We start from the raw sequence: 11964 nt of genomic DNA on the forward strand, positions 1-11964 counted from the left end.
TTTAGGCTTCCCCTGGAAAGGGGACATCACATTCACCTCTGTGTCCCCCAGGCATCAAATGCGGGGGTGTGCTTTCGGCACCCTCTGGCAATTTCTCCAGCCCCAACTTCCCAGGGCCATACCCCTATGAGACGGAGTGCACGTGGCTGATCGTAGTGGCCGAGGGCTCCTCCGTCCTGCTCTCCTTCAGCCACTTCGAGCTGGAGTACCACGCCGCCTGCGCCTACGACTACCTCCAAGTCTACAATGGGGCTGCCCGGGACCGGGGCAACCTCCTGGGCACCTTCTGTGGCCGCAGTCCCCCGCCACCCTTCTCCTCTGCCTGGCACGTCATGGCCGTCGTCTTCCGCTCTGACCGCCACGTGGCCAAGCGCGGCTTTGCTGCTGCCTACCGGAAAGGTAGTGGGGAGGGATGGCAGTGGTGGGGCGTCCACCCATCCGTCCTCCCCCACTGTCCTCGTCATCCGTACCTCCTTGCAGATGCCTGTGGCGGGCAGCTGACAGGACTGTCGGGAGAGATCACCAGCCCTCGCTACCCCGAGAGTTACCCCAACAGCGCTGAGTGCCGCTGGAGCATCGGGGGGGCTGGTGGCAGTGGCCCCCTCACCCTGGTGTTTGCCGACTTCCAGCTGGAGGGGGGGCACGGCTGTGGCTTTGACTATGTGGCCCTTTTTGATGGCCCCACTGCCACCGCTCCCCATCTGGGACGCTACTGCGGCAGCGCCCGCCCGCCCCGCACCATCTCCTCTGCCCCGCACCTCTTCATCCTCTTCAAGTCAGACTTCAACATCGGCGGCAGGGGCTTCAAGGCCCATTTCTACTCAGGTGCGGGGGTCTCAGGGTGGTGGGGCAGTGGGAAGGATGTGGGGACAGGTCCCCATGGTGGTGTGGCAGTGGTGATGCTCTCCCTCCCGTGGCAGCAATAGGAGATGATAGTGGAGGGGAGCCCTTTGGGCTGAGCTCGTGGGATGATAGTGGAAGTTAAAAACCACCACACAATGCAAATGGCCTTGCCGTGGCTGCACCAGGCCCTGGATTGCCTTTCTCCTGAGCAAGAGCTGCCCTTCTCCCTTGCTCATGCCATTCCCTGTGAATATGGGGTTTCCCCATCTGCTTTTGTAGGACTTTGGCCCCCTTGGGCATTGCCGTCCTGCAAAACTGATGGGTGTCCATCAGCCACACGGAAGGCTGGGGAGCACTGAGGCGAAGGGAAGAGCATCCTTTAGGGCTAAAACAAGTGATCACTCATCTGCCAGCTCATCCAGACCCGGGGGCTTCAGGTTTGCTTTCATTTTATTCCTTTCCCCTTTTTCCCTGAGCAGGCGAGTGCCAGGAGGTGTTCACCACTGTCAAAGGGAATTTCTCCAGCCCTCGGTACCCAAACTCCTACCCCAACAATCTCAAGTGCCAGTGGAGCATCCAGCTGCCCCCAGGCTACCGTGTCAAGGTCGTCTTCTTGGACATGGAGCTGGAGGGCCGGAGCAGCCTGACGGGCAGCTGTGACTATGACCACCTGGCTGCCTTCGATGGTGGCGCCGAGAACGGGTCCCTGTTGGGGCGGTGGTGCGGGCGGGAGAGCCTGGCACCCGTCACCTCCCGCAGCAACCAGCTGCTGCTGGTCCTCCACACTGACCGCAACACAGCCAAGAGGGGCTTCTCCATCGCCTACGTGGGAGGTAAAGTCTCATCTCACTTGGGTGCTCCTCGGTGCTTTATTTCTGTTGGGACATGCCTGAGACCATGTAATTGCCAGAAGGACCGTGCTGTGAAGATACCTGTCTGCAGGGGCAGAGCATGTGGCTTTTTAGGGATGGGGTGGAGGAGATGCAGTGGGTGAGTTCCAGTTCTTGCAGAGTGCGAGATGCACTTGCTCCATGTCATGTTTAGTATTCAGGAGATGCTTTCCAGCTTCTCCCCACATCTCTGCTTCTGCCATGTTCCTGCTTCTCCCTTAGGATGTGAAGGAGAGAAAAACCCAAGGGGGTTTTAGGGGACCAAAGCCCCAGGGGAGGTGACCAGCTCAAACATCACAACCCTGTTCCCTGCTTCCCAGGATGCTCCAGCCCTGCCAGCACATGGCTGAGTAGGCAGACGTAAAGCATGTGCTCTCCTCCACCGGTAGCAGCACTGGGGGTGGGGGGGTGGGGGGGCAGGACTCCTGGGGTATGGCATTCCCAAATCTGCCCAGTCAGCCCTGCCGGCACGTCCCTGCTCCCCACTGCCGGCGTGCCAATGTCCCAGACCCTGCATCCGCAGCTGGTGGGAGGAGCAGTGTGTAACCTTCCTCATGTCTTTGCCAACCTTTGCACCTCAGAAGCCAGCAAATTGATAGTGTTCGTTGTATTTCAAGGTAATTACATCTGAGCTGACCTGTGTGTCAGGGATGATTCAGACAGGGGCAGCCTCGCTGGCAGGCTGGAGCCAGAGCTGGGCTGCTGGACCGGCGGCGCAGGAGCTGGAGATGGCTGGCCCTGGGTTTACAAGTTTTCATCCGTCAGCAGCAAAATCGTTCTTCATTTCCAGCGTAGCAGTAGGAATCTGGGGGCATGTGGCTCCAGGAGTAAGAGATGGGATGGAGTTTTGTCCTGAGCCTCTGCAGCCTCTGGAGAGCGGTTGTACCAGACACCCAGTAGGGCTTTAGCGTGTGCAGCAGGTCTGACCCTGTCCTTGTCCTGCTTATTTGTTACTGTTTTACAGCAGTGTGCAGGGAGAGAAATCTTGGCCTCTGGTCATGGAGAAACCCCATTCCCGCTGGAGGAGCTTGCAGACAGATAGATGGGATGGTAGCTAAAGAGCAGGGGGAAGCCCTGTCACGGAGAGCAACGTGACTTCTCCCAGCTGCCCAGACCTCCTGCATCCCCTGGTACATGCTGCGGGATGCATGTTGGGGGAAGACAAAAGCTTGGACACGAATCCGAGCCTCCCTCCATAAAGCTAAGCTGCCTGTTGTGTCTGCCCAGCGATTTGGGCATCTGCTTGCAATTAGCAGCCTGCGTGGCACATCCAACCGCCAGCCCCCTGCCAGGAGAGCGGCTGCTCCCAGCGGGAGATGCCGGCCTCTCCCCGCCACCGGCTTCCTCAGGAGCCCACGGTGGCAGAGGGGGCACCTCAGCCTCCACGTCCACATCCACAGCTCTTCAGTCACGCAGATATTTTCCTTTTGGGCCCAGGAAAGAGCATGACTTGGGCCGGGCGTGTATGATTTGTGGCCATTTGAATGAAAGCCTTCACACCAGGAGAGAGGATCCATTTTCTCCCCCTCCTGATCTAATGCACTTTAGTTATTTGGTAAATCTTCTAATGGTTTTATAATGCACTAAGTGAAGCAAAGTGACACTATTTTTTCATATTGATTTTATTGCATCTTGCCAGTTTCATAAGGCCAGGATTCAGAGGGAGCTGGAATAATTCAATAATTCATACTGCCCAAGTGGCTGGTTCAGGCTGAGCAAAGATTAACTTATAAAAGGGGGACATTTTTCCTCCCTGCTTCTTTCCCTGCATGGATGCTTTCTGCATCCAGAGGGGCCAAAGAGAGTGCCAGAGGGAGAGTGATGGAGAGGGGCTGGGTTTCCCATCAGCTGGCTCTTCGTCTCAGCATTCATAGACAGCTCAACAGCAGCTCCCTCTACGCACTGTTCAGCAGCTCCCTATCAAAAATAACATTCTGGAGGCGGTGGAGGGCTGATGAGGGACAGGACCTGGGCTGTGCTGTCCCCCGGGGAGGATGGCCTGGGGCCAAGGACCTGGCTCACCCTTCCCCGTGGGCCATGTGGCAGCCACACAGCTGCATTGCTCCAGGGTAGGCAGGCATGGAGTCCCCCCAAGATTCATCTCCTCCATTTCATCTGTGAGAGTGTCTCTTGCAGGGGTGTTGTGGTGTGCAGGGGTGTTCTGTGCCCATGGCAAGCCATCAGCAAAGCTCTCGTCATCTAATCCTGGGCAACAACTCCAATGTTTCACTGGCTTTGCAATGATGGAGAGCAGCTGCTTTCACAGGGTAAATCTTTCCTTGCTTATGGCAGTGACAGGGTGATGGTGTTGCCTGTGATGGCATTGAGGTGTCACTCAGAGAGCTGGGAAGGAGGATGAGGTTCAAGAGGGTTGGTGGCAGGGCCTCTCCCTGGGGCAGAAAGCCAGGCAGTGCCTGGAAGCCAGCTGTGTCTGACCTTGGCACAGGACAGGGCTAAGATACTTACATCGCTGTCTGCATTTTGGGTGTAGCTCCTGTTTTCCTGAAAACTCATCACATGTGTCCTACAGCAGCACCACCAGCTACTGTGAGATGCATGGCAAACTTACGAGGCCGCTGTCCCTGCTGCTTCTGGCACCATCGGTTGCCTGCTTCATGTGTGATGGGGATGGCGACCTTTGAAAATGGCTGTGGCTCTGCACGGAGCTACTGCAGTCGCTGCAGCCTGGGGCAATCCCCTCCTGACAGACCTTCACCTCTACCTTGTTTTCTGACCTGACAGTTGTGCCCATAAATGTCAGCTGCACCCGGACGGACTTCCACATACAGATCCCAGTGCAGTCCCTGGCCCAGCTGGAGAGGAATAGGATTTACCTGGGGACCCCCTCCTGTGCAGCCCAGGTGGTCGGCAGGAACTTTAAAATACACACCAGGTTCGACACCTGCGGCACCGAATCCCAGGCAAGTAGTCGGCAAACCTTCCTTTAAAGCCAGCTGAGTAGATGGTTAGCCTTGTGCTGGTCATACCAGCTGCAGAGAGGCATTCCCAGTCCCTCTTCCATCTTCCCAGTAAGGTACTGGTCTGATTTATGGCCAAGCCCTTCAAACCCCTGTGAAAATAAGCTGCACAAAGCCCTGACAAACCACAACCCTTGTCTTGCAGAAACGCAACAACACATCCGTCATTGTCAGCACCCTGTACATCGATTTTTCAGCAGGCAAGCAGGAGGACATCCACCAGTATGAGGTGCAATGTGAACCAAAGAGGAAGGAAGCCTCGGTGACACTCATCGCTGGCCCCGACCCATCCAGGCTCAGCCAGGCAGAAAACCTGGTGGATGCCCAGCAGCGGGAAGGGGGAGCAACGGACACCCGTGAAATCAAGAGCCAGGACACCAGTGACATCGTTTTCATCAGCATCTGCATCCTGGCTGGGCTCCTCATGGTCATTGCAGTGGTGGGACTGGTGCTTCTGTAGGATGCTGCTCCCCAGATCTCTAGGTCTTGCAATCCCAGCACTGCCCAGGGTGGAAAAGCACCCCAAAATCCACCCTTGCCCCAGGCTGAGCACTAACGTAGCTGCTCAAACAGAGACGCAGCTCCCAGGCCCTGAAACAGAGCCCGAGCCCAACCTCCACCTCTTCCCAGCGCCTGAAAAATCTGGGCAATAGGCAGCCGTTTTCCTTCCCAATTTGTTTTCCTCTGTCTCAATCTGTCCATTTGGCTCGGGAATGCAATTCTTGTGCTTCCTAACTCTTCCCACACCTGCTTCAGTTTGTTTTCCCTCTGGTGCTGCTACTTTGAGGAGAGTTAACGTTGTTTGCCGATGGCTGCAAATCATCCCGTCAATTATTTCTAGCTGAATTCTTGAAAGTACAAACCATTTTCAAATATAGTGATATTCCCAACAAATATTTTCCATGCTCCTGCCCATGCTCAGGGTGGGGTACCATGGAGCTGTGTTATAGGTATCTCCACTTGGCACATACAGATGCAGCTCATGTAGATGCTCCCAGGCGGTGCTTCTGGATGTCTGTGGGCAATGTGATGAGACACATTCGCCGTGCCCTGGAGCTACTTGTTTGATCTTCAAATGTCATCTAACGCACCCTTTTCTCGCAGGACTCACCCGAGTACTTCAGCCACCAGCAGCTGGAGGGAAGGAGAATGATCTCTTCTCTGTGTTTTCCTCCTTTCCAGCACTTTCAGGTGTCCACCGCTGTGAACTCTGTACCAGCATTGCTCTTGGAGTCCAAGACCATGGGCTTGGCAGCCTGTGGTGCCATGGAGCCTGGGGAGGTGTTGGAGTGTGGGCATTTTGGTAACCATGTAAAGGAAGCCTTGGCGGGAGGGGCTGCTCCTGAGACCTCACTGACACCGGACCTCCACCCTTGGTCCCTGAAGAAGGTGAGCTCAGCAGCTGAGAGCACAAAAATAGGAGTCCTGTGGTCACCAGCACCTCCAGAAAACTTGGGTTGCTCCCTGAGAACCCTCATGCTACTCACTGATGAGAACCCTCATGCTACTCACCAAATAACCCCTGCAAAGGACATTCCCTTTCAGCGTTGCACAGGGGCGGCTGTCACGGAGCAGCCTGTGGTTGTCCTGGCACGAGTCAGAGCCAGGCAGCAGGGAAGCCAGTGTGAAATCTCGCTGCAGAAGCAGGGTGAGTGCAGCCCTGGGAGCCTGGCGTAGGGACCACCTCCCCCCAGCCTGTATAAAACACACTGTGGTGCTGGGAGAGATCTTAAAATGTCCAAACGTCATCATTCAAAGGCAAAAAATTGAGCTTGAGGGCAGCGAGTAATCCAGGAGCCATTTTTTTGATAGCACTAAATGTGAATCCATCCTAAGGAGCGTACCGGCTGTTCCTGTAAAGCACGGCACAGCACAGCAAGCCCCTCTTGCTGCTGAATCCACCGGTGGGATTATTAGCAGGGGCCAACAGGACAGTCCCATAGGTGAAAGGCTTCCCTGACCAATGTCCCGTAGGTGAAAGGCTTTTCTGATGGTTGTCCTGCTTCCCGCGCCCGCTGGGACGGGTCTGTACATCAGGAATCAGGGGAAGCAGCAGTAAAGGAAAAGGATGATGATCAAGCAGCTTTTCCTCCGAGCCCACGGATGCCTAAGAGGGTGTCTGGGGAGGGAAGAAGGCACAAATCCACGCATGCCTCCTAATGAGGAGCCTTCGTTATCGGAGCCCGGATTGATTTGGCGTTTGTTGGTGCAACATGTCGGCAAATGCGAGATTGCTGAGTGAAATATTTGCCAGCACTGTTAAGCTCCATTAAGGCAACGTTTTGAGAGCGTGTTGTGTACATAGACGGGAAACAAGGCCAGACCCCCCTGCTGCCTGCAAAGCCTTGCTGCCAGTTAATTGCTAGGTATATAACTGTCAGCTTGAGACGATAGTTATGAGATTTGACAACTGAAGAAATTTAAAGATATAATTAACCTTCTTGGTGGCCCAGATTTTGCTGAAACAGGTGAACACTGCAGCTGCTTGTGCCTGGCGAGGAGCTCGCAGCACCCAGCAGCATCCAGCCCCTCGGCCGCAGGACAGGTACCTCCTCACCCGGCTGGAGCCTGTGGCACCCTGTGATTTGCAGAGAAAAAGGCTTCTCTGGGTAAGGTAGCTGTTGGTGTTGCACTGAAATAAGGAGCTGGATCTGGCCCCAGAGTCCAACAGCAAAATGGACTGCTGTCGTGGTCGCCCTGGAGAGGGCTTTCCAGCTCTGGCTGTGGTTCAAAGCCACCCAAACATCCCTGGGTGCGGCACTCGCCTTCATGCATCCCAGTGGATGCAGGACTGGTGCTGTGGGAGCAGCTCCACTCCCCTGAACCAAGGGGGTCCCCAGCACCCCTGGCCCCACAGGGCGTTACCCAGGGGCTCACAGCCAAGGCAATTAGTGCAACCTGAAGGCTTACAAAAGCCCTTTCCTGGCTTGTTCTTGGATGTGTTCACAGCTGCATCTGTGGCTGCCGCTAGCAGTGGGCCACTCAAGCCGGTCATCCCCCTCGGAGTGAGGAAGGCCTGCCGTGCTCCCCGAGCATCAGCCCTCCTCAGCCTTCAGTCACGCTCCAGTGTGTCTCAGCCTCTCATTTCCTCCATTAAGTTTTGGCATCCAGTCTCTCCTTGCCCTGCAGGATTTTGCTCACTGATGTCCCCTGTTAAACCGGCTTTTCCCTGATATGCAGGGCCCTCCCTTTCTGTTCTGAATTTGACATCCTGGGAAGCTGCTGCTTCAAAAAACCTGGAGGTGTCACCACCAGTGCTGCCCAGAGTACTCTGTGCTTTCAGATACTCGATAACAACGAGCGTGAGGAGCCCAGTAAGTGCCATGTCAGCAGCATGGGGCAAAGGGGACATCATGAGGACAGAGGTAATGCTTGAGGCTCTGGCTGTACTCCCAGCTTGGTGGACAGGACATGGGAGCACCAACCTCTCCCCAGTGAATGCAGGATTGTTTTCCGTCCAAACCAGCAACAGCCAAACAGGCCACGAAGCCTGTGGCTTTGCAGAGGGCCCCCCAGACCCCTGCACCGCTGGTGATAACCCCCGCGGGGTTTCCAGCTCAAACATGCTCCCAGCCGATTTATCCCACTTGCTTCTGCCCCCCTGCTCCCCAGATCACCTGACAGCTTCCCCAACTCCTTCCCTGCACTATGTCAGGGAGTCCCCCTCCCCAGCACCCCTTTCCCAGGGGATGCAGGCAGCACTGGAGCGTGCTGCTGCTGGCTGAGACATGGTCCCAGAGCGCGATGGCCCCAGCGTCCCACACCAGCACACAGAAAGACCTGGCAGCACCGATGGCACATCCCCATCCTTGTCCCCACCACACCCAGGACAAAAGCCCCTTGTAGCCACCAGCCTCGGGCAGCCTTTCCCCATCAATGGGGCTCTGTGCACAGGGCGATTCCTGCTCGCCCAGCTCCTGAAGGAGCGTGATGGGGAGTGGTTGTACTTTCCCCTCCAGGGCCAGGGCTCCCTGGGCTCTCCTGGAGCTTTACCTTGCCTTTCCCATGGCCTGGCTGGCCCCTGCCTGCAGCCAGGTGTGACAGGGACACCTGGCATGGAGCAGGGGTTGGGAAGGTGCCGGCTCATTTGTCACCATGATAAGTGATGCAGTGCGAAATGAGCAGGAGCTGCAGAGATAGCTAACAGAAAGGGACCAGGAGAAGAGAGGCATAACCAGGGGCTGGAGCTATTCTGGCCTTGCAAATTCATTCCAGTAAGAAATCTGTGTTCATCTGATTTCCTCCACCTCCATGCAACCAAAGCTCCCCAGAAGTGGATCAAAGGACACCTCTGTGGCCTGGAGGATTTCCCTGCCACCGCTTGTGCTGCTGCTGAGCATGGCTGCGGCATGGACCAAAGTGGCACCCGTAGCATTTCTCCTTCAGCAAGCATGTCCGTCCTTGTCCCTGTGGGTGAAGACCCTAGCAGCACAGGGAGTCACATGGAGACAGCCAGGAGGGGAGAAGATCATGGTGAGCAGGTGCAAAGTCCCTTGGCTGGGCACTGCCCCGTGCTGGGGATGGACCCCATCGGGGAGGGGGGCAGTGCAAGCACACAGCCCAGAGAGCAGGACTGCTTGGGTCAGTTTGTGAAACAAACCCTTTTGCTCATGTAAAAGCTGCTCAGACGAGTTGCCAACAGATACCAGGAATCCATCACCAGCGCTCCTTCCCTCCACCACGCCTGCGGTCCTCACGCATCAGACCTCAGTTTCCCTCCTTAGCATTTGCCTGGTGCTTCCCGAGCAGGCAGGGAGAGCAGCGGGCATAGGCAGCGCTCCCATTACTCATCTGATGATTTATTTAAAGACTGATGATTTGATTGCGCCGGGCTGAATGCAGCCACCCCATTTCCTGGCTTTGCTTATGGATGTGGAGTCGTGTGTCTCTGGAGCAGACAAAGGCTTTGCTGTAGTGCGGGAGGGAGAGCCTCCGCTATCTCTCTGTAAACGTCTGGATGCGGCTCTGGTGAAGAACGGCTGGTGAAAATCATAGATCATAGAAAACAGGACTGGAAAAGCCCCCAGGAGATAGGCTGGTTTATTCCTCTCCCTCTCTAGGGGAATTGCTCCTACCCGATTGAAGCTGGGCTAAAATATCCTGAAAATCCAAGTCATGCTCTCTGCATGTTCTTTATTTACCAGGAAGGTTCTCCTAGTGTGTCACACTGGGGGGATGTGCTGGTGGGGGTGTGCTGCTGCACTGGACAAGTGCTGGGATGGTGGAAGTGCCCCCAGATGGGCACTGCTACTGGCACAAGACCCTGTTCCCCTTGCCCAGAGGCACAGGGCCAGCCCTGGGGCACTGGGCAGGATGGGGTGTCCCACTGGGGCTCCCAGCAAGCGCGTGGTGTTACAATCCATAACACAAGGGTCTGGCAGCCTCAGAAAATCCCACCACACCCGGAGCAGCCCCATTCAGTCATGGCCGGTCATGCCATGATGGCCATGAGCAGCCTGGAGGAGCCTCAGGGTGGGAGGGCTCTGCCCAGGGTGCAAAATCCCTGCAGCTGAACCCGGTCTTGCTCAGAGTCCCTCCGGTGCCCCCAGAGCTGTGGGCAGGCAGGCAGGGCACCGTGGGGCTGGGAAGGAGCGCGGTGCAGGCAGGGTGCCAGCTTTGTCTGAGCTGGCATCATCACTTTCCAGTCCCCTGGAGCCACCCGGCAGGAGGGAGGCAAGTGGCACTGCAGCAGGGTGAGTTCTGCGGATCGCTGAGGGCTGGGTGACCCCTTGGTGGCTGTGCTGGAGCCCCCCCAGGATCTGGGTCCACCCCTTGTGGTGCAGGGCAGAGCTTGGGGCTCTCGGGTTGCTTGTGCGCAGCTGCCTGGCTGCGCGCCCCATCGGGCTCGGCGCTCAGGTCTGGCCCTGCTCCCGCAGGCAGGTGGATGCTGCAGCTCAGGGGCTGCAAACTCAGCCCTGGGGGTGGCCCTGTGGGAGCTGGCTGTCAGGGGGGCTTCTCCCTTCTAAAGCGACACTTTAACTGTGATGGGTAGCTCGGGTCCCTCTCCTTCCAGGAATGCTTTATAGACCCCAGTCCACACTTGGAAAAAACAAAGGATGTTCTGATGCTTTCTTAAGCAGAAGTGTCACACACTCTGCTGGCTTGAGATTTATGTGGCCTGAGGGGCACAGTGAGGTTCTGCTGACTCTCACGCTCTTTCTCTTAAAATGGAAATAAAATGGCCAGTGCGTTACCTTGGTGGCTGTAGTAAGAAAGAGAAAAGCTTCCCAAGCACCAGCTGGGTGCTCACCCCTTACCAGGCAACTACCCTTGGGTGGTTTGTTCTGTGGAATACTCAGTAGTTTTCTGTGGTGAAGCTGTTCCCTTCCACACTCTTGCAGCAAACCGTCAAGACACAGGTGGGGTCCGGCCTCGTGCTGTAGATGTGGTAGCTGGGCTGCTCTCCCATGCCAGGCTTGTGCTGGCAAAGAGGAGGGGAAGTGTATTTAAATGACTCTCACAGCTCTCCTCCAGTAATTTCTTCCCTTTCCCCGTATTCCTCTGGTCAGAGGGTTTTTCTGTTTATTTTCAGGTTTTATACTCAAGTCTCACTGTCTTGGACTGGGGTGCCAAGAACTGGCACGCTTGTGACACCCCAGGAGCCAGTGCTGGAGCTGAACCCCATGTCTCTGAGCCATGCAGCATTGCACTCCCTCCGTGGCCATGAACCCTGCTGCTTCAGTGAATAGTTTGGGATTTTTTTTCCCCTCTTCCCAAATGTACCCTGTGTCTGGGAGCATGCTCTGCATCCTCCATCCTCCCCAAAATCCCCCAGCTCCTAAAGCGGTGGTGTGAAGACCTGGGGAGTGGCTGGTCACCAGCCAGCGGAGAGCTGCTTGCGAGCTCCTGGCTCCCCGTGCAGGACACGTGCTGGATGGCTCTGGACACCCAGGTTGGCACCACTGGCATCCCTGGCACAAGCATGCCCCTCAGCAGCGCTGCCTGGTCAGCCTGCATCCCATGCTGGGGCACGGCTGATGGCCACCTAGCCAGGAAGTGCCGCTTCAGTCCTGCTTTGGCTCTTTACCTTGTTTTTCCCTTTCCCTGGGAATGAGGCTGGCTGAGCTCCTGTAATCCATTCTCCTAGTTCAGATCTGTGTCCCCTCCTCAAATGGGCCTTTACAGTTAATCTAACAGCAAGTGGCCCTGGGGCGATGGCTGGGGTGGTTTGTGGGTTTGCAACAGTCACGGCTCCCCAGGACCTTGGCACAGATGGGTTAGCAGGTGTTGCAGCAAGAGGGGGTCTCTGCTGG

General features: G+C 56.3%; 1 protein-coding gene across 3 annotated transcripts in view; it reads left to right on the top strand.

Moving 5' to 3' along the window:
- Nucleotides 1-9825, top strand: part of CDCP2 (CUB domain containing protein 2) — a 16433-nt gene extending 6608 nt beyond the window's left edge. For 2 of the 3 annotated variants that reach the window (XM_080406213.1, XM_080406212.1), the window contains exons 3-7: nucleotides 52-399; nucleotides 481-825; nucleotides 1323-1676; nucleotides 4476-4654; nucleotides 4857-9825. In XM_080406213.1, coding sequence (XP_080262339.1) covers nucleotides 52-399; nucleotides 481-825; nucleotides 1323-1676; nucleotides 4476-4654; nucleotides 4857-5171 — 1541 coding nt within the window. In that variant the 3' untranslated portion in view covers nucleotides 5172-9825. The remainder of the gene's footprint in view (nucleotides 1-51; nucleotides 400-480; nucleotides 826-1322; nucleotides 1677-4475; nucleotides 4655-4856) is intronic. The other variant, XR_013931005.1, reaches the window with a different exon arrangement.
- The last annotated feature ends 2139 nt before the right edge of the window (nucleotides 9826-11964 follow it).

The sequence above is a fragment of the Falco punctatus genome (assembly GCF_963210335.1).
Source record: "Falco punctatus genome assembly, chromosome: 11".
In the NCBI taxonomy this organism is placed as follows: Eukaryota; Metazoa; Chordata; class Aves; order Falconiformes; family Falconidae; genus Falco; species Falco punctatus.